We start from the raw sequence: 22,430 nt of genomic DNA on the forward strand, positions 1-22,430 counted from the left end.
GTAGCCAGTAAGAACTGAGGTCTGCTTCATGCTAACGCCCTGGGGTCTGACCTCTTCCTTGTTCTCTGTTTTGGTTCTGCCCTGGCCATCAGCTGGTTTCTCACATGTGTTTTGGAGTGTGACGGAGTCCTGTCCGGACTCAGCATCCTGGCAGAGAAGGCCAGTGCCTTGGGAGGCAGGAGGAAATTCTCCACCTACCCGGTCATCTTCCTCCTGCAGAACTGTGGGCTCAGCACATTCAGTTTCGGAGCCTGAGTAATCCCCTCCTGGCTTCCACCCACACTGGGAAGGCAGCATTGTGGTGGACTGGCACTGGGCTGCTTGTTTGTCAGCTTTGTCCTATTTAGGGCCATAGTGAAATCACTTGCCATCTCCAGGCTGAGAAATGGTCCTTTAGTCTTTTCCCTTAATCCCCAGCCCTCCTAGAGGCTTCTTTTTTCTTTAAGTTGCATTTGCACAGAACTCCTAGAGCCACCCATAGGGCATAGATGGGGAAGGCAGCCCTTGACCTGTCATGCTGGTTTGTCACTCAGACAAACAGGGCTTCAGAGTGCCTGAATGCACTGAGCAGGCTGGGCCTTGGAGGAGCTGCCTGACCAGGTGAGGCTGAGTGGGTGCCCCTCCTTTCATTCCCTATCCCCTCCATCTACTAGAGATTGCTTTCTTCAAGCACTTTGTCCACATCCTTTCAAAAATAGCTTCCTGCCTTCAGCCGGAAGGCCTCAGTGTGTTCTAGAGACTTCTCTCATGTTAACCTTCTTTCCCTAGCAAAGCGGTGAAAAGCATGGCCTGTGGTGTCAGACACACCTGGTTAGACTCCAACTCTCCCGCTTTCTAGCTCTCGTTCAGCCTTGGGCAAGTTACTTCTCTGCCACAATTCCCTGTTCTGTTAAATGGCAGTAGTGCCAACTTCAAAGGATTTTCAGTACAGTACCTACAGCATATAAGTGTGCAATCAGCACTAGCTATCATTTCAATCAGCTCTTCTCAGCAAAGTGAAGTGAAATCTGAAATAGTTCACTGGAAGATGTTAGCAGCTATAGGTTTTACCTTCCCAGAGAGAAACATCCTTTGCCAGTAAATCCTTAAATCCTTCTTTGGTGATCGGATGGGAAAGAACCACATCGTACCTTCCTTTCTTCCCCCTGGTGGGAGCAGGTGAGAGAAGCTGGCAACAGTTGGCTGGGCCTGCTTCCAGCGTCCAGTCTATTCCATTCCCTTTTGTATTCACCCAATGCCAGGGGGAAGGGGCAAGAGGTTTGGAAGCCATTTTTAAAGGTTTTTCACCCCAGGATTCAACACTATTTTGTTTGTTGAGGATCCGTCATGCCTAATGGAACCGCCATCTCTAGAAGTTCAGTAAGTTATATCCTCTGCATCTCCCTCTTCAGAAGAGACTTTTTTGTTCTGGGATGAAAGGAAACTGGCCCAGCCTGGAAAGATGTGCACCCCGTGAAGTCCTTCCTATTCCCTGTGTCCCCAGGTCAGACAAGGCACTGGACTTTTCCTCGTGGTTCCCCAGCCTGGCTGCACATCAGAATCAGGCAGGGAGCCTTTCATGTGCGCACTGCTCCCATCTGGCCAAGGCCTGGGTGCAGTGTCAGCTCTCTATTCATCTGGCTCCTATGTTTTCTCCAGAACCCTTTGTGGAAACATCTGTCTCTTACTTAGAATCCAGGTCAAATGTTTGTCCCTCTGGCCCAGTAACTTTCTCCTTCTTCTGGGCCTTCCTGAGTGGTGTTTTAGCCTTCTTCTTGCTGGGTTAGACAGTCATTGTGTGTCTGTCTCCCTCAAGGATGGAGCTCCCTGTGGGAGGAAGTGTGGGTTACCCATCTTTGCATTCCTAGCATCTATTAGGTTGGGGCAAAAGTCATTGTGGTTTTTGCCATTAGTTTTTTATTTTGTGGAGGGTGGGGGTAATGGAATCCCTCTCTGTCACCCAGGCTAGAGTCCAGTGGTGCGATCTTGGCTGACCACAACCTCTACCTCTTGGGTTCAAATAATTCTCCTGCCTCAGCCTCCTGAGTAGCTGGGATTACAGGCACCCATCACCAGGGTTTCGCCATGTTGGCCAGGCTGGCCTCAAACTCTTGACCTCAGGTGATCCGCCCGCCTCGGCCTCCCAAAATGCTGGGATTACAGGCATGAGCCGTCGTGCCCGGCCTGCCATTGCTTTTTAAGGGCAAAAACCACAATGACTTTTGCAACAACCTAATAGCAGTGGCTGGTACTCAGTAGGCACCTCTAAAGGTTTGTACAAAACATAATGTATGTTTTCAAATCACTTCTTGATATTTTACCTTCCAGTGCACTGCTTAAGATACAGCAGATTTCCATTAAAAACTTTTCACCTGAATGTGGAGGACACAGCTGAGTGGCCTCCATTGCTCTAAAGCCATGCCATTTGTCAGACATTTACCTTTCTTCATCAGCCCCTTTCCTCATCTGCCAGCATTTCCCGTGAGAAAACAGTGTGGTCTGCAGTACCCTTTGCAGTGCTTGGCCCAGATTCTCCAGATTTGAAAACATTTAGCTCGTAAAGAATAGATTCACTGTTTCCTTCCCATCTGGTGCATCTTTTGTGTCTGTTGTTCATTGAGCTTTTGTATTCAGTTTGAAGTAGGGGATGGAAGAACCCAAACAAACAAAAAAGGACAATTAGAAAAATAGTGGCTTTGACTTATTCTTTAGAAGCCTCCTTCAAAGGATAAAATAATTCCCTGAGAAAAGCGTTGTGCAGGTGTGAATTCAGTCTGGGTGGAACAAGGGTATTTACCGATGTTCTTAGAAGCTGCACAGCCACCTTAGGCATGGTCTCCTGGGCAGCACATGCTCCAGCTGTCCACGTGCCGTTCCTTGCTTCACACTCACCTCCCAGGAAAACTGCAGCAGCTCCTCATTGCCCTTGGGAATCCAGGAGTTCTTTATTGGGGATGTTTAAAGACTTTCCTGATATATCTTCAACTTGTCAGTTTCCACATTTCCCCATTCAAAGCTCTGGAGGTTACAGAGGGAAGTACAGAGACTTTAGGGAAATTTTAAACATTCTCCATCGAGAGAAGGTGGGGAGCTGAGTCCTGATCCCATGTGCTGGCCAACATCTCCCCTTCCAGCGTCTGTCCTGGCCTGGCTGCCACATATCACCCTCCTCCTCCTCTCTCAATTATCCTTGCCCCAGGGCCCTCTCTGGTTTCAAACCATTCCTGCCTTTCTCTGGACACTCTCCCTTGAGGAGTGGACAAGGCAGCCCCGTGTTTTCCGTGTTAACTACGGAGGCACAGATGGGAACACGTGCCAAGGAATTAGGCCACCTACTGAGCCGTCCTCTTGCCTCACTCTGACTCTCCATCCTGAGGGAAGGCGATTGCAGTCGTCTTTGTCGGAAATGACCTGACCTGTGGGAGCATCGCGTTCCCGGCCTTTGAAAGTCAAGTCGCCTTCCTCATGGCCTAGCCCCCGATCACTCTTGGTGGGTGAGAAGTGCATCAACATACCTAAGGACCTGTGACATGAGCAGGAAAGCCCCTCTTTCTAGAAAGTGTTAGGCACCATCAGTATGGCAGAGCCACTGCATCATACAGCTCCCGGTCACCATTCTCACGTACAGTTATCATGAGATGATGATGCTGCCTGTAGTTACACATTTTTCAACTATAATTTAATGATAAATTAATTTTGGTAATTATTATTGTCACTTACACTGCAGTTTATAATTTTGAATTTTTAATGGTCAATTTTCATATTTTCCCAGCTGGATTATCATCTTCTTCACTGAAGCCAAGAAGCCTGTGCATTAGACGCTGTATCTACCACAATGCCTTCCACTTACAGTTTTCATAGTAAATTTAATCTTGTTAATATCGCGTTAAAATGAACTTTTGAAGGCAAAACTGAGCACATAAAGCAGCCCTAATCTTGTCCTATTTGCTTTCTGTTTTCTTCCCATGGGTAGAAGTTCATCTGCGTGGCCCTGGCATTTCTATTTTGTGATTAGAAAATCACAGCAGCCAGACATGATGGCTCACTTCTGTAATCCCCGCACTTTGAGAGGCCAAGGCAAGAGAATCACTTGAGGCCAGGAGTTTGAGGCCAGCCTGGGCGGCATAGTAAGACCTCATCTCTATGAAAATTTTTTTAAAAAATTGGCTGGATGTTGTGGTACACGCCTGTAATCCCAGTTCTTCAGGGGCCTGAGGTGGGAGGATCACTTGAGTCCAGGAGTTTGAGGCTGCAGTGAGCAGTCATGCCACTGCACTCCAGTCTAGGTGATAGAACGAAACCTTGTCTCTCTTAAAAAAAAAAAAAAAGTTATAGGAATCATTTTATACTCTTGGCCTGGGGTCCTGCTATTTTAACAACAGGAGGGTACAGCACCCCCAGGCTGTACAACTCCAGGGAGTACCATGTATATTTTCATGTATGTGAGCAGTGCCTTCCAGAGTTGTCTACAGAAGCTACCTTGCAGCAGAACTGCCATTTAAAAACAATTTGCTAGTTATCAAATCTATATTAGGACATTAGCAGAAATGAACATTTGTCAATTTATTTACAGTCTTATCATCTGGACAAACCATTCTTCTCATTTTTCCTTGGTATTTTACACTCCTCTTTGGTGTACATTATTTTTGCATAGCTGTAATTTAGAGTAGTCTATAATTTTGTATTTTGCTTTTTTTTCCTTTGCAAGGTATGTTATAAGCTTTTCTATGCTGTCACTGTCCTTGTCATGGTTGATGGTAATTATTATACCAAGTGGATTTCAATGAATTGTTTGACCACTTGACAATTAGCTTATTTCCAGTTTTTCACTATTATAAAGAATGAGCAGAGGGCAAAGGAAGCTCTCATTTGTTCACTGTGACCCGTGTGTCAGTCACTATACTGGATACTTACTCACCTCACTTATTCCTCTTAACAATTATTTTTGGAACTGAGACGCAGACTGGTTAAGCAACTTAATACTATGAGTTGATATATAATGAACTCTTACTGTGTGTCAGACTCTTTGCTACCTACTTTTCATATAATATCTCGTATCTCACTATGTCCTATAAAATGTGTATTATCATTTCTACTCTTCAGGGAATTATATTAATTTTAGGAGATGTTTCCCCAAGGTGTCACGTTAGAACTTGGAGAGGACAGAGTTGAGCCTAGGTTTGTTTGAGCTGTCTAAAACTCATGATCAGGCTGGGCATGGTGGCTCACATCTGTAATCCCAGCACTTTGGGAAGCCGAGGTGGGCGGATCGCTTGAGTCCAGGAGTTTGAGACCAGCCTGGGAGCGTGGTGAAACACTGTCTCTACAAAAAACACAAAAATTAGCTGGGTGTGGTGGTGCATGCCTGAAATCCCAACTACTCAGGAGGTTGAGATAGAAGGATCACTTGAGCCCAGAAGGTGGAGGTTGCTGTGAACGGAGATCACGCCACTGCACTCCATCCTGGGTCACAGAGCAAGACCCTATCTCAATCAATCAATCAATCAAATGAGTGAATAAAACTCACGGTCAGTGTAATGTCAGCTCCATGGGGGTACTTTTTTTTCCTCTTGTTTTTGTTCTCTGCTGTGTTCTCAGTGCTGAGAAGAACGCCTGGCACATAGTTGGTACTCAATAAAGGCTTGTTTCGTGAATAACTGAATGGTCTCAGCATTAGGTAAGCAGCTTGAGGTCAGGTTTCTTTGGCTCCCACATCTTTGTTTCTTCTGCTATATCACTGTCTTGGGTACAGGTGAGTAGAAAATAAATTCTCACAGGCAGACACAGACACATATATTTACGAATTTGTGTCTGTAAGCCTTTTTATCTATTTAACTTTTATTCAGCTTTAAAATTTTTTAAAGCAGTTTTAAGTTCATAGCAAAATTGAGTGGAAGGTACAGAGATTTCCCATACACCCTCTGCCCCCACACTCCTCTGTTATGAATATCCCCCACAGAGTGGAATTGTAATTGTTACAGCTGATGAACCTACATTCACACAAAGTCCGTAGTTTACATTAGGGTTCACTTTTTTTTTTTTTTTTTTTTTTTGAGACTGAGTCTCCCTCTGTCCCCTAGGCTGGAGTACAGCAGTGCAATCTCGGCTCACTGCAAGCTCTGCCTCCCGGGTTCAAGCAATTCTCCTGCCTCAGTTTCCTGAATAGCTGGGATTGCAGGTGTGCATCACCACACCCAGGTGCCTTTTTTGTATTTTTAGTAGAGATAGGTTTTCGCCGTGTTGGCCAGGCTAGTCTCGAACTACTGACCTCAAGTGATCCACCCGCCTCAGTCTCCCAAAGTGCTGGGATTTCAGGCATGAACCACCACACTCAACCATTACAGTTCACTCTTGAACTATATTCTATAGTTTTGGACAAATGTATGATGACATGTATCTACCACTATAGTATCATACAGAGTAGTCTTACTGCCCTAAAAAATTCTCTTTGCTCTGTCTATGAATTCCTTCCTCCCTCCTAACCCCTGGCAACCAGGATCTTTTTTACTGTCTCTATAGTTTTGTCTTTTCCAGCATGTCATATAGAATACAGCCTTTACAGATCTTAGTAATATGTATTTAAGGTTCCTCTACATATTTTCATGGATTGATAGCTCATTTCCTTTTAGGACTGAGTAACACTCCATTGTCTGGATGTAGCACAGTTTAGTTATGCATTCGTTTTCTGGAGCACATCTTGGTTGCTTCTAAATTTTGGCAATTATGAGTAAAACTACTATAGACGTCTGTGTGCAGATTTTTGTGTAGATATAAGTTTTCAACTCCTTTGAGTAAAATACCAAGGAATGTGATTGCTGGATTATATGGTAAGGGTATGTTTAGTTTTGTAAGAAACTGCCAAACTTTTCCAATGTGGTGCTACCAGTTTGCATTTCCACCAGCAATGAATGAGAGTTCCTACTCCTCCACATCCTCTTCAGCAGTTGGTGTTTGCAGCATTTTTGGATGTTGCTCATTCTGATACGTGTATAGTGGTGTCTCACTGTGTGTGATCTTTTTCTTTCCTTTGTTTTATTAGGAATTATTGTGAGAAATGCAATTATGAAAGCAAGTTGTAAAAACATTTTATAAGTTCTTAAAAATATATTGATTTTTGTTTTTGCTGCTTACGTAAGTGTGTCTTGTTAGTGGTCCAGTTTCACTGCTACCTTGCCAGTGCTGTTTTAAAAAAATTCTTTACTAAGGCTATATGTGAGTACATCACTACCTCAATCTTTCAGTTTATTTCTATTTCATTATTTGCTTATGGATCTTTTACGAATGTTCTATTTAGCAAGATATCATATTTGTTTTGAAGCTTGGTGCTACTGCCTCCTAAACAATGAATGTTTTTCAGGTCCCAAACCAGTTGTCTTCCTGCAACATGGCTTGCTGGCAGATTCTAGTAACTGGGTCACAAACCTTGCCAACAGCAGCCTGGGCTTCATTCTTGCTGATGCTGGTTTTGACGTGTGGATGGGCAACAGCAGAGGAAATACTTGGTCTCGGAAACATAAGACACTCTCAGTTTCTCAGGATGAATTCTGGGCTTTCAGGTATATTTGAATTGATAATGGCATGGATGTATTTCCTTAGTACTCTTAAAGCAGACAACAGGCTTCCAGCAGAAGAGGCAGATAGGTGGTAACTCTGAAGTTGTATGAGAGGGGAAGTTGGTGTCTTTTGAAAGGTTTTAAATGTTGCTAGGAATTTAATGACTAGCAGTAAGGTAAATTATAAGTAAATGATTACATTAAGATTTACATTTAGTTAGGAATTCTTAAGTTATTTTGGCATTTCTGGTGGTGTGGGTGCTGCTGGGTAAATGTTGTTCCATAGCTTTCCTCCTTTCTCCGTAAATATGTAATCCAGATGTTCAGTTTTCTTCTTTCCAGAAAGTATCCTTTCCTCCCTCTTACTAATGGCTCCACTAATTAATTGCTGTATGACATTAGACATCTTACATAAGCCTCCTGTGTCTCAGTTTCCTCATTTGTAAAATGGAGCATAATAAGCACCTACCTCATAAGGTCACTCGGGGCTTAAAGGAGAGGATGCAGAGAAGGAGCCTCCACAGAACCTGGCACCTTGTATGAACTTGCTAGGGGTTGGCTCTTCTCCTGCCAGTGGCAACATGCACACGCATATACCCATATGCACACTCGCATTTTGATCTATGTTTTGGTACCAGGTATTGGAGAAAGTCAGCAGCACTATAGCAGCCTCTGGGCTTCCTTTCCATTTTTAAAACCAGAGGCACCTCTAAGGCCATGAAACACAAGAAAGAGAGCTTTTAACAAAAGGCATATACAAGAATTGGTTTATTGTCGTGCTATTTGTAACAACAGAAAACAGGAAACTACCCAAATGCGTGTCAGCAGTGAATGGATTAAGCCAGATACAGGAGGATACACACTGTATAATTCTACTTACAGAACTATTTAAAAACAGGTGAAACTAATTTCTGGTGTGAAAAATGAGGAGAATAGTTACCTTTGGGAGACAAAACTGGAAGAGAGCCCAAGGGGGCTTCTGTGGTCCTGCGGGTGTTGTTTCCCAGACTCACTGCTGGTTTTCCCAACTGTGTTTAGTTTGTGATAACTCATCAAACTGCATACTCAGTATGTGTGTGCTATTCTGTTTTATGTACTATTTCAATGAAAGAGTTCCTTTCTTGGATTACAGTTATGATGAGATGGCAAAATATGACCTACCAGCTTCCATTAACTTCATTCTGAATAAAACTGGCCAAGAACAAGTGTATTATGTGGGTCATTCTCAAGGCACCACTATAGGTATGTATGTAAATAAGATCAGAAGTTGATATAAATTCTTCATTACAGAGTTTGTACTTTTCTTAAAAGTGAAATATAAAAAGATGTTAGTTCAAATTCCATTTATTTTAAAATGCCAAACAGAAATAATGAATAGGATAAGGAATTTTGGTAACATTTAGTCTTCTGTGAAAATTCATGTATGTGGTTGAAATTGAAGAAATTAATGTAAGCCACAATATATTACATGTTTTCCTAGATAAAGCAAGATAGGGATATGAGAGGGTAGAAAACAAGTAGTTTCTAAATTCAGAGACTTATATAAAGAAAGCAAGAAAATATACTGTCTTCTGAAGTTAAGTGGAATATAACTAACTACATGTACATTTGGTTTACAAAAAATTTTGAAAAGTTATATGCATTTTAATTTATGCTGATTATATAAGTAATGCATGTTCACTGTAGAAAAACAGAACAGAAGATTTAGCAAAATTAAAGAAAATAAAAATTGCCCATAATTCTAGCCAGCAAGAGTTTTTGTATTTAGGGGCTAGGAACCTGTCCTATAATTTATTTAATTATCCCTTTTAATGTTTACTATGACTAACACCTTAGTGTTCCCGTCACATGCTTTCCTTACAATATATTCCTAGAAGGAGCCTTACTATATGAAAGATATGAATGTTTTCAAGGGTCTCAAAACATGGTTATATTGCCAGAAAAAAATGGAGTTAGGCATTTTTCTTTCTTTATATTTCTTCTTTCATGACTTGCCTGCCTGGGACCTTTGTCCCACTGCTTCCTAAAGTGACATTCTGGGGCCAGGTGGCAAGACGTCAGAGAGCGTTGTATTAATTCGTTTTCATGCCGCTAATAAAGACATACCTGAGACTGGGCAATTTATAAAGAAAAAGAGGTTTAATGGACTCACAGTTTAATGGATTGTGAGCTAGGGAGGCCTCACAATAATGACAGAAGAGCAAGGAACGTCTTACATGGTGGCAGACAAGAGAGAGTGAGACCCAAGTGAGGGGGTTTCCCTTTATAAAACCATCAAATCTCATGAGACTTACTCACTACCACAAGAACAGTATGGGGGAAACCACCTCCATGATTCAATTATCTCCCACCAGGTCCCGCCCACAACACATGGGAATTATGGGAACTACAATTAAAGGTGAGATTTGGATGGGGACACACCCAAACCGTATCAAGGGTTAAAATATATTTTAAAGCTAGGGGATTCTAAATGTGTGAGTTCCTTTGAAATCACTGGTTTATTTCAACGTGGTGTCTGTAAATTGTTCTTTGGGGGAGGGGAGTGGGGGGATAAAGGTGATGGGGTGAGGCTCTTGGAAATACAGTCTGTTATTTACATTGTAAAAGGAACTGGAAAGATTTTCTGATTCTCCCAGACTGGATTTCTTCCAGTGCTTATCTAGGTTGAGATTTGGAACAAGCATTAACAAATGCTTGATTTACTAGTTTAACCAAATTCAGTGTTAGGGCACACGGAAGTTCAGAGTGCCCCATGTCAAGTGTTTTGTCTCCTGCCAGTGGTGTTGTTTGCGTGGGTCTCGGGCCTCCGTGAGAGGGCATCGCGAGTGACAGCCTTTGTGTTTTCTGAGAAGGAAATCCCAGAAAATGGAATTCCTGTTTTCTTCCCTTTGTTCTCATAGGTTTCATAGCATTTTCACAGATCCCTGAGCTGGCCAAAAGGATTAAAATGTTTTTTGCTCTGGCTCCTGTGGCTTCCCTTGACTTCTGTACTAGCCCTATGGCCAAATTAGGACGATTTCCAGATCATCTCATTAAGGTACTTGGACCCCTCCCATCCCTCTCCTCTCCCCACAGATTTCCTCCTCAGATCTGAAGAACTGGCAAGTGGAGGGATAATCTGTGCTTTCCTCCCCTGCATTTTGATATCAGTGGAGCAGTGGGCTTTTCTTTTTCCGTTTACCCCTCCTTCCAGACCCAGGGGTGGCCGGGGATGCCTGTTGTTTCCTGCACACTGGTGCCACGTGTACCCGTGGTTAGCATGTGTCAGTACAGCTCTGCCCACCTCACAGGGAGAGCAAGGAGAGTCTGGGAGAAAATAATTTAAGCATTGGTGGAGTTGCCCTTTATCCTGTGAAGTGAGCCTGTGCACAGAGGATGTAGGAGATGGGAGATAGGAAATGTTCCCAAAAGCCCATCCCTAGCTACACTGAGGATGACCTAACAACACTATCATTATTGTATTTTATAATATGGCTCCTAAACACAGCCAGTAGCTTCATCAGGGCTCTGCCCTGACGCTGTGGTACCCGAACCTCTGTTCAAGGAGGAAATAGATTTCATGAAAAAGAGTTTTAAGCCAGGTTAAGACCAGATGGTCTATTATGCATGCATTATATGTCTTTTATGAAATATATGTTTACACACACACATATGAAATCCTGTATAGAAATATATACATGAAATCAGGTATAACGTCTCTCATGGGCCATTTAGAAGGCTTTAATAGGAAAGATGGAAACTCCTAGGCTTAGGCAGTCCTTCTGCCTTGGCCTCCCAAAGTGTTGGGATTACAGGCATGAGCCACCATGCCTGGCCAATAAAAAAATATTTAAAAAACAAAATAAAAAAACAAGCGGTGGGCTGGATTTGGCCTGCTTGCCAGTAGCATTGAATTAGATGGGCACACCTCTGGCAGACATTACTGATCAATCACAGCCTTGACTGTTTCTTAAAGTAACCACCGATCCATCAGAGTCAGATGAAAATTACTTGGGGATGGCCCTGGGAGGGGTGATCATTAAGGCCCTTTCCCATTGTAGAATCCTGCTGTAAACTTATTTGACTTTCTGCCTCCTTCTCTTCATTTGGAGAATTTAAATACACCTCTGTAGTGTGTGATTTTTGCTTCGGTAAACTTGTGCAAAAGCATCCTGGTTTGATGTCCACTGGTTGCTGTTCTCTCCTGAGACCATTTGTGGAGACATTGGGTACTTGTCTCAGCTTCTGAGGTGAGTCATGGAGACCTATGCCCCAGAATGAAATGCTGAGATGTTCTTGGGTTTCTTTTTATTTTGTAGGACTTATTCGGAGACAAAGAATTTCTTCCCCAGAGTGCGTTTTTGAAGTGGCTGGGTACCCATGTTTGCACTCATGTCATACTGAAGGAGCTCTGTGGAAATCTCTTATTTCTTCTGTGTGGATTTAATGAGAGAAATTTAAATATGGTATGCATGTTTATAGTAAGACTTGATTTTCTTTTATCTGTGAATGTGCTTATCTGTGTTGAATGATGTGGGAGAGGTGGGAATGACCTCATCAGAACTCTAAAGAGTCTTTCATTTGAGAGGCACAAGCATGAACTTTGGCCAGTGCCTAGAATACGGTACCACCTGCTGCTATCCTCAGGCTGACTGTGGTCACCTTCTTATGTTGTAGCTAGATGGAGACTATTGAATGAGGAGATCTGTCACAAATTAAGTTGTAATATTTATAATTACTCTAGTGATTTGTTTCTTTTAGAAATTATTATAAGTGTTAGACATAAAGATGGGAACAATAGACACTGGGAACTCCAAAAGGAAAGAGGGAGAGGGACAAGGGCTGAAGAACTTCTTATTGAGTACTATAGCCAATACTGAGTACTGTGGTTATGGGATCAATAGAAGCCCGCATCTCAGCATCATGCAATCCACTCTTGTAACAAACCTGCACATGTACCCCCTGAATCTAAAATACACAAATTTTCAAAAATTACTATAAGTGTTTAAATTTGGAATGGCCATTTACATACACATATGTGTATGCTTGCAGTGTGTGTGTATTTATAAAAATACAATTTATAAAATGTAAACCCATTTATTTTATAAAATGTAAACCCTTGGCCAATATTATGCCTGTGTTTCTAAATATATTTGTTAGTTTGTCATGTGGCATTATGAAAAAAAGTGTTAAAATCCTGGAATAAAGGCCCTAAGGAATTTAAGTGCCATTTTTCTTTTGTCTGATAATTAAAGCAAGGTGTGATTGTTATATGAAATTTGGGAAATTCAGGAAAGCATGAAGAAGAAAATGAAAATGCCCTGTAAACGCAACCCACACGGTCCCGTGCTTACCATATTATTGCACCTCCTTCATATGGACTCTGCGTGTGGTTGTATGTATTTTTATGAGACAGATTTTTAGTCAAATAATTTTTTTCTACCTCTCGTCTCATATACTTGAGATTATGGCTCTAGTTTTTAGTGCTTTGAAGGGCAAAATACAATGTTTATTATCAATGCCACCTTAATGCTGTTTTGATTCTTCATTTCAATGTACTTATTTTGCAGTCTAGAGTGGATGTATATACAACACATTCTCCTGCTGGAACTTCTGTGCAAAACATGTTACACTGGAGCCAGGTAGGCATTCCAGGAGTGCATTTGGGGTTCATGTAAAATCAACATCAGAAAGGTCTGGGCATGCAAACCCTTCCCAAACGGAAGGACAACCTGCTTACAAATCTGCTCTGGTTTTCTTCCCCAGAGTCCTGGGTTTTTGTCATCATGCTTGTGTTGCTTTTGATACCTGTGGTGGGGCACACTGTGTTATACATGGGTTCACAAACAGCTACTGGGGTTGAAATTTTTCTTTTCCCTCCTCTCCCTTCCTCAAGTCTCAGGTTAATATATTCTCTCCCTTTCCTTCTCCCCCAGCTTTCTTTTCCTCCTCCTGTTTCCTCCCCTCAATCTGCTTCTCATTGAGTCCTAGATTTTTTTTATTTCTGTGTTGCTTCATAAAGAGTGATTTTAAAGCCGTTTTGGAGATAGAAACCGCTGTTTCAACATTCACCCCTGACCACAATATGCTCGGAATAGCAGTGAATAAACTGGAGCTAAACCAATGATAATGAATGGGGGCCCCTGACTTTTGAAATACAGTTTTGATTATTTTATCATGTAAATAAGTCATGTTCATTCTAGAAAATTTAGAAACTACATCTAGAAAAAAATTGTCTTAAAATGAAAATAAAATCATTCTATAACCCTAGACAGAGAGGAAATGCATATCCATAGATATTGAATGTTTCTGCCTTCTATTCTATACCTCTTTTAAAAAAGATGCTGTTAAAGACATGGATAGAAATAGTAGATGTAGAAATAGATGGATTTTTCTCCTGCTTACTGTTTTACAGCTTGCTTTTGTTTTTTCACCTGACAATATGTCAGGGGCTTCTTTCCACCTCAGGACATAATTTTGTGCTATTTATTTTTCAGCTAACTTCATTTTTGATATGAAACAACTCACCATTTAAGCCCTAAACCAAGATACTGTAGTTATCTTGAATAGTAATTTCCAAACACCTGGCAGTCACTGCTTGCATCAGAATCACCAAATTGCTTTAAAAAGTACACTCTTTAATAAATCATTGCTTTAAAAAAGTAATGGGAGTTGGGATTATAGTGGAACTCTTGGATTGATTACCATCCAGACTTATAAAACAAAGACTCCTGCGTCCCAGTCGTTTGGACTAGAGAATCTGTACTTTTATTTTTTTATTTTATTTTATTTTTTTGAGACGGAGTCTCTCTCTGTTGCCAGGCTGGAGTGCAGTGGTGCAATCTCAGTTCACTGCAACCTCCGCCTCCCAGGTTCATGTGATTCTCCTGCCTCAGCCTCCCGATTAGTTTTACTATTTAAAAAAAAATTTTTTTTATTGAGGTATAAGTGACATAGAATATTTAAAGTATACAATTTGATATATTTCAGTGTTTGTGTACACCTGTGAAACCGTCACCATAATCGACACAGCAAATATATCATCATCCTAAAAGGTCCCTGCTGCCCCTGTGTGACACCTCCCCCCATCCCTTCCCTCAATCCCACTCATCTGCTTCCTGTCGTTGTAGCTTAGTTTGCGTTTTCTAGAGCTTGTATGGGAACAGTCATGCAGTTTATACTTGTTTTTGTCTGGCTTCTTCCACTCAGAATACTTGTTTTGAAATTTTCCTATGTTGTGTACGTCAGTAGTTCATTCCTTTTTATTTCTGATGATCTGCATTTTTAAAAAATCTGCCTGGTAGATTCTTTTGCTCCAGCAAACCTGGTCTGGACATCCTGATACTTTCATCTCCTTCTTCAGTTGCCCCAGGAACTCTAACAGTGCTATAGTTCTTCTTTCCCTGGGGCTCGCCTCTAAGGAACTAGGAAGAGCCTGGCCTCAGGCTCCTGGCCCTTTATAGTAACTAGAAGGCTGAGAGTTAAATGTCAGTTCCTCAGGGGGCAGAGTTTGTTGTGGCCTAAAAGAGGGGCATCTGGAATGCAAATAGTTCATGAAGTGCTGAACAGCACATGCTTACCACTGAAGGAATGCCCCCAAACCTTCAAAAATCCTCAAATTCACAAAGATTGAGGATTTTGGTTCTTGGTTCAGGTCTCTGCTTTTCTCCTTGGTCACATTTATGCTTATAGTCACTTGTTTTCTTCATATACCCTGTCACTAGAATTCCCCTACATTTTTGAGGATGCCTAGAACCTCTTACCTAATGGACATTTTCCTAAAAGGCCCAATGTCTGTCACCTCAACAGTTATTGCATCCCCAGAGATGACGGAGGGTGACTGAGCTGGCTGGAGGCAGATCCTGAGCTTTTCCACCAGCTTAGTGACCGCCAGCAGCCCACGCACAGTACACACCAGGCCTCAGCAAAGGACAAATGGCCACCAGACCTGGGGCGTCAGAGGCCCTTGAGAATGTTGAAACCAAGGCTGTCCTAGGCCAACTCTATTTTATATTACAGACCTGTGTTGCTTCACCCTTCTGTGTCTTGGGCCTCCACTGGGCATGGGGTTTGCGGTAGAGACGTTGGATTGGCTATCATCCAGGCTACTGGTCTTGTTCCAGCCCTCTTATCCAGCAGCTCGCCAGGGTCAAAGGCTGCAGGGCGAGGGCCAGAGCACTGCTCTGTGCCCCATTTGTGACCTGGTGACTTTAGATTCTAAGTACTCTGGAATGTACCTCCAGAATATTTGCAAAGCCCAGATTTGCTGTAGAAGGCAGCCTGGCCCTTTGCTGTTCTACCCACTGTACCATCTTTTGTCAGTAAAATGGTCGGTTGCTTTGTGCAGCTGTTGTATCAGATCTTCCCTTTGGCTTTCCCTCCTCTGGGCTGTTGGCCAGGGGCTGCCACTGGTGCAGGCTGCAGGCTCCAAGAGGCAGCTCAGGAAAAGGCTTCTGTGGAAGGTGGGCAGGCCTGGATGCCGGGCAGGCTGGGGCTAGAATTCAGGTGTGGCATTAGAGGGCTCTTATGGTATGAGTTTGGGGTTGACCTTAAAGGCCGTTTTGTTGACAGTACATTCAGAAGTTTACTTTTTGTTGAAATAATTAGTATTAACTTGTTAATAAATTCCATACCTCGTTCTTTAGTGGGATTTTAAATTTAGTGTACTCATCTTTCCATTCTCCTTATAAATCTGATGAATTTCGGAGCTCCCCAGAGCCAAGACTTGATATTACTGCTCACTTTTTCACTGGCCCTGCCCAGAGCCCAGGTACTCTCACCTGTTTGAAGAAGGCCATCCCAACATAGCTTTCCAGTGTTATTCTGAACTACCTAAGGTGCTATTAAAAATACTGGTTCTTGGGCCTGTCTGGGACCTGTGGAGACTCTGAATTCCTAGGGCTGTGACCCTGGCATCTATGTTTGAGTAAGTGCATTAGATGATTATGATATGCTTTTTTTTTTTCTTTAAAGGAGAAAAAGATACTTTTGGTAGGCTTTTAAAGAACACTGTAAAAAGGATATTCAGTATAATATTTGTTATACATGTAATATTTTATGAAGTTTTAGAAAATGTATGAGTGAAAGAAAAATGACTTGTATGTCTAGCACCCAGCAATAGCCACTATTAATATTTTGGTATAATCTTACAATTTTGTAATATAATCATTTCCATTACAAAAGTCAGATCATACTATATCTGCTTTTACATAAATTTTCACTTAATGAAATGCCATTATATTTGTTAGATACAAGCTAAGCTGTTGTATTAGAGACCCCAAAATACAGCTGCTAAATAAAGAGTTTGTTTCTTTCTCATAAAATGTTCAGAGAGCGGTGGCCCAGATTGATGATAGAGGGGGTTGTGGCTGTGTTCCATGAGGCCATGCAGGGACCCAGTTCCCTCCATACTATAGCTCTGCCATCCTCGGGGTGTTGTCGTCTTCTGCCTGGTTGCAGCTGGGTCACCTCCATGTCTCTTCCAACTCACAGGAAGGCAGGGGAGAGGGAGCTCAGGGCAAGTGACTTTGTGCGAAGGAGATAGCTTAGAAGTGAGCGGTATGGCCACAGCCTGGCTGCTCGCAGGAGGATGAGGATGTGATTTCTATCCTGGCAGCCATGTGCTTAGGGAAAGCTTTAGGGATTCTGTTACTGAAAGGAAGAAGGCAAGAATGGGCATGGGCGACAGTCTCTGCATTAATTAAAAATACCTTTCCAGGTCAGTAACTAAAGTTTTAAAATATTTGTCATAAAGGGCAGTTTTCTGTTGCTGGAATTTTATTATCATTTTGGTTTTTGCAGTGATAGTTTTTTTGCAGTCATAAATCATCTGTCCTTATATGTCAGAGTATTTTCTTAGGATGATACATTCATAGTAGTAGACTTAGTAGGGAGAGGGTAGGCATAGCTTTAAGACTTCTAATACATATTGTACTTTAGAAAAGTTGAACCTGTTTACATTTTTATTGCCATTCAAGACCTAAATATAATTTTTTAAATGTCATTTTAAAACAGTTTATCCTAATACTATAAGCATTTCCTCCTGATCGTTATCTACATATACTCTGTGATATGATTATCACAGAAGTATAACCTTAGTGTATATTCGGTTTCATTTTCTTTTTCCACTTAGTATTATTTATGAGATTATCTGTAAGCCATTTTCTGTTTCTATTTTATTTATATTTATGATAGTGGCATACTCCTTGTGTATATTTATGTAACATATTTACCCAAGTATCTATTATTTGAAATGGTAAGTTTTGGCCACAAGGTGGCGCCCGGTAAAAAGAAATGCCCAGACATTCTTTGTCAAAACTGCTTTTGATTTATGTGAAGTCTGTTCTTATCAACTGCATACAATTCTACTGTTTGATGTAATAAAAGACAGAGTGAGATGATATACTACAGGGGATTGTTACTTATTAAAATTGGGCTTTAGCTTATTTCCAGGTTTTTGTTACTGTAAATCATCTTAATACTTTTCTTTTGAAATATCCTTTTAAGTGGATAGCTTAAAGTCCTAAGTGACTCTGAGCACAAAGTCAAATTTAGAACTTCAGTCTGAGCTATAGGCAAGTTTCACCTTTGTATTCTGTGCTCACGCTGGTGCTTCATATGAATGCTGAAGGACATGTGACAAAGTGATGAACTGCTGTCTGTGTTCAGTGGCAGAATAGTTTGCATCAATATATTTTCACTGACAAAGATGGGGAACAGATGTACCAACAGGTGCTGTGAATCCAAGTTTTGTTTTGCTTGTTAAATATGCCACAGGTATTTAATATCTGTCATTTGCAACGGCAAAAACAGATGCCAAATATTTCTCCTGTAACAATCCCCTATAGTATATCATCTCACTCTGTCTTTTATTACATCAAACAGTAGAATTGTATGCAGTTGATAAGAACAGACTTCACATAAATCAAAAGCAGTTTTGACAAAGAATGTCTGAGCATTTCTTTTTACCAGGCGCCACCTTGTGGCCAAAACTTACCATTTCAAATTCATTTGGCTTGCCAATTTTGGGTTTAATTCTTGACATACATTTAATTTGAGAGTGTAGAGGAAATATGGATTTGCACTATTTTGAATTTTAAAAATAAGTGACTTTTTGCTAATATTTTATATTATACTATTTTAAATATGAATAAATGTAAATTTCAGTACAATTTCAATTTCATGGCTCTAGTATCCCTAACTAGTTAGAATTGTGCCGGCATGCAGTACTACTTGGTGATTATACTGGTACCAATACTCAAGAAAAAGTGTTTAATCAATACCATCATTAAAATTTGACTAAGTAATATAACTAGACAAGTAGAATGGGTAAATAGAAAATATACAGTTGCCCCTCAAGTATCTTTGGGGACTGGCTGCAGACATCACCCCCAAACCAAAATTCAGAGATACTCAAGTCCTTTATATAAAATGATGTAGTATTTGCATATAGCCTATGCACATCCTTTCATATGCTTTAAGTCATCTCTAGATTACTTATGCTTAATACAATGTAAACGCTATGTAAGTAGGTGTTATACTGTGTTTTAAAATCTGTATTTTTTATTGTTTTATTGTTATCTCTTATTGTTTTTTTCCAAATATTTTCAATCTGCAAATTATCACTTGGTTGAATCCACAAATGCAAAACTGTGGATATGGAGGGCCAATTGTATATTATAATTATTTTATCTATATATATATCCATCTCTCTCTCTCTGTCTCTCTCTATATATATGTAGGCATGTATATATGTATCCATCTATCTGTCTACCTATATTTCCCAAGTAAAATCACTAACTCTTTGAAAAAGCTTAGGATGAAAATTTCAGCAGAAAATGTCAGCATAAAGTTCCCCTAGCAGGAGCAACTGTTGATCTAGTATAATTGACAGCATATGTGTATAGCTGCTTTCTTGTGTCAGGTGGTAGCTGCTTAACAATCATACAATGAGAAATCTAGTCGTTCAGTAAAGCAGAACAAAACCATGCCATTTCATTTAAAATAATGCCTTGGAAATGAAGACTAAATCTGGATATTGGTATAAAGTTGATTTCTGAGGTCGTGGCTAGCTCCAGCAACCTGTGATGTTATCTCTAACTTCGGTGTCAGGTAACTCTTTTCCAAATTATCTTCTTTTTAGGCTGTTAAATTCCAAAAGTTTCAAGCCTTTGACTGGGGAAGCAGTGCCAAGAATTATTTTCATTACAACCAGGTAAAGTTTTTAGTCTTTTCATTAAAGGGGACCCTGAAAACTCATCAAGAAAGCCAGCCTGGCCTGTCAGGATTCTGGCCAGGCTCAGGTGCTGTGGGAAATGTTTGCGGGAGTTGACTAGTGTTTGTTTTCCATCAGTCCATTCAGAACAATCTAAGCTTTGTAGCTGATGTTGTGGACTGGGCCTCCTCTCTTTGTCTTTTCCCCAGCTCTAAATAAGAATCATCACTGTTATGCATTATTCAGAGTAATCATGAACACAGCCTGCAGAGTCAGACAGTCCTGTCTGTTATCTGGTAGCTATGGGGCCTTGGCCAGATTACATTGCTTAAGCCTCTTCCTTGCACTAATAAAATTAGCATTTTTGAGCATGCTAAATGCACTGAAGTGTGAGACACTTTGCTCTGTTTTTTAAATTTAATTCTCAGAGCATCTCTGTGACGTAAACGTGATTATCTCTGACTTAAACATGAGGACAGTGAGGCTTAGAGAATTTCTGTGACTTGTCTTACACCCAAAGGGAAGAATTAGGAGGGCATGACCCCAAACTCTTTCCAGCCACTGTTGCCTTGAGTCTACTACCGATGGAGTACAACACCTTCCTTGCCAGGGATTAAACATTCATTTTGGTGCCCAGCCTATGGCAGCAGCTCCACAGCTAGTGGCGATTATAATTAGCATTCTTTCGTTTGGGGTTAGATTTCTTTTTTTGTGCTGGTAATGGCAACTTGAAAAGATACTCAAAGCGATTTTTAAAATTTAGTCTGTTAGTCAAACTTATTAGACAATGTTTAATGGAGATTGCGCTTATTGTGATTTGGAAAATTAAAACAACAACAACGAGGCTTTCTGTGGTACCTTTTCATTGTAGAGTTACCCTCCCACATACAATGTGAAGGACATGCTTGTGCCGACTGCAGTCTGGAGCGGGGGTCACGACTGGCTTGCAGATGTCTACGACGTCAATATCTTACTGACTCAGATCACCAACTTGGTGTTCCATGAGGGCATTCCGGAGTGGGAGCATCTTGACTTCATCTGGGGCCTGGATGCCCCTTGGAGGCTTTATAATAAAATTATTAATCTAATGAGGAAATATCAGTGAAAGCTGGTCTTGAGCTGTGTACCACCAAGTCAATGATTATGCCATGTGAAAATGTTTGCTTAATTTCTGTAAATCACTTGTTTTTCTTTCCCAGGTCTTTTGTGTTTTTATATTCAAGAAAATGATAACTTTGAAGATGCCCAGTTCGCTCTAGTTTCAATTAGAAACATACTAGCTATTTTTTCTTTAATTAGGGCTGGAATAGGAAGCCAGTGTCTCAACCATAGTATTGCCTCTTTAAGTCTTTTAAATATCACTGATGTGTAAAAAGGTCATTATATCCATTCTGTTTTTAAAATTTAAAATATACTATATTGACTTTTTGCCCTTCATAGGACAAGGTAATACATGTGTTGGAATTTTAAAATTGTGTTGTCATTGGTAAATCTGTCACTGACTTAAGCGAGGTATAAAAGTATGCAGTTTTCATGTCCTTGCCTAAAAGAGCTCTCTAGTCTAATGGTCTTGTAGTTAGAGATCTAAATGACATTTTATCATGTTTTCCTGCAGCAGGTGCATAGTCAAATCCAGAAATATCACAGCTGTGCCAGTAATAAGGCTTCTACAATTAATTTTATCAAGCCTAACTGTGACAGCTGTGATTTGACAGGTTTTAATTGCTCAGGTTAAATGAAATAGTTTTCTGGAGTCTTCAAAAACAAATTGCACTGATAAAACAAAAACAAAACTATGTTTTAAATGCTTGAAGACTGATACACTCAACCATCTATATTCATGAACTCTCAATTTCATGGCAGGCCATAATTCTACTTATCTGAGAAGCAAATCCCTGTGGAGACTACGCCACTGTTTTTTCTGAGATTAATGTACTCTTGAAGCCAGCTACTGTCATAATTGATCACATCTGTGTGAAGCCAAAGCCCCGTGGTTGCCCATAAGTGTCCTAGTTCATTTTCAACCAAATGAAGTGTGAACGTGATGTTTTTGGATGAAAGCTCAGCTCAGGGATTCATTTTGTGTCTTAGTTTTATATGCATCCTTATTTTTAATACACCTGCTTCACGTCCCTATGTTGGGAAGTCCATATTTGTCTGCTTTTCTTGGAGCATCGTTTCCTTACAATACTGTCCGGTGGACAAAATGACAATTGATATGTTTTTCTGATATAGTTACTTTAGCTGCACTAACAGTACAGTGCTTGTTATTCGCCAATATAGGCAGGCCGAATACTACTTTGTAACTTTGAAAGTCTTAAACTTTTCAATAAAATTGAGTGAGCCTTATAGGCCCAAAGAATTGTGTGTATGTTTTTTCTCTTTTATTTAACAGCCGTCCGGTTCTTCCCTTTCTCTCTTGGCAGGACTTGGAACTCTTCTCTAATTTAACGTGTTTACTCCAGGAAATGAAGGGCTACCAAGTAACGAGTGATTTTTTAAAATCATTTTTTTGTTCGCCACAAGAGAGCACTCTTGGCTTTGCTTGCAAATCTTCCCATGCTCTCTTCCCTCACTACCTTTTCTACGATTTTTCTCCAGCGTCTTCCTCTAAGGAAGGTAGAGAACTTTGTTGCTTTCTGAGCCAGTTGGTAATTTGATGGCCAGCCATGGTAGTATTATTTCTGTTCAGGAGTATAATTAAT

The 22,430-nt window shown here is 40.8% G+C and overlaps 1 protein-coding gene across 2 annotated transcripts in view; it reads left to right on the plus strand.

The window, feature by feature from the left end:
• Positions 1-22,087, plus strand: part of LIPA (lipase A, lysosomal acid type) — a 39,669-nt gene extending 17,582 nt beyond the window's left edge. For both annotated transcript variants that reach the window (XM_055274273.2, XM_063637128.1), the window contains 7 exons: positions 7,337-7,535; positions 8,665-8,774; positions 10,433-10,569; positions 11,831-11,977; positions 13,082-13,153; positions 19,654-19,725; positions 20,597-22,087. In XM_055274273.2, coding sequence (XP_055130248.1) covers positions 7,337-7,535; positions 8,665-8,774; positions 10,433-10,569; positions 11,831-11,977; positions 13,082-13,153; positions 19,654-19,725; positions 20,597-20,830 — 971 coding nt within the window. In that variant the 3' untranslated portion in view covers positions 20,831-22,087. The remainder of the gene's footprint in view (positions 1-7,336; positions 7,536-8,664; positions 8,775-10,432; positions 10,570-11,830; positions 11,978-13,081; positions 13,154-19,653; positions 19,726-20,596) is intronic.
• Positions 22,088-22,430: the final 343 nt, after the last annotated feature.

This window comes from Symphalangus syndactylus, chromosome 4 (genome assembly GCF_028878055.3).
Source record: "Symphalangus syndactylus isolate Jambi chromosome 4, NHGRI_mSymSyn1-v2.1_pri, whole genome shotgun sequence".
Taxonomy (NCBI): Eukaryota; Metazoa; Chordata; class Mammalia; order Primates; family Hylobatidae; genus Symphalangus; species Symphalangus syndactylus.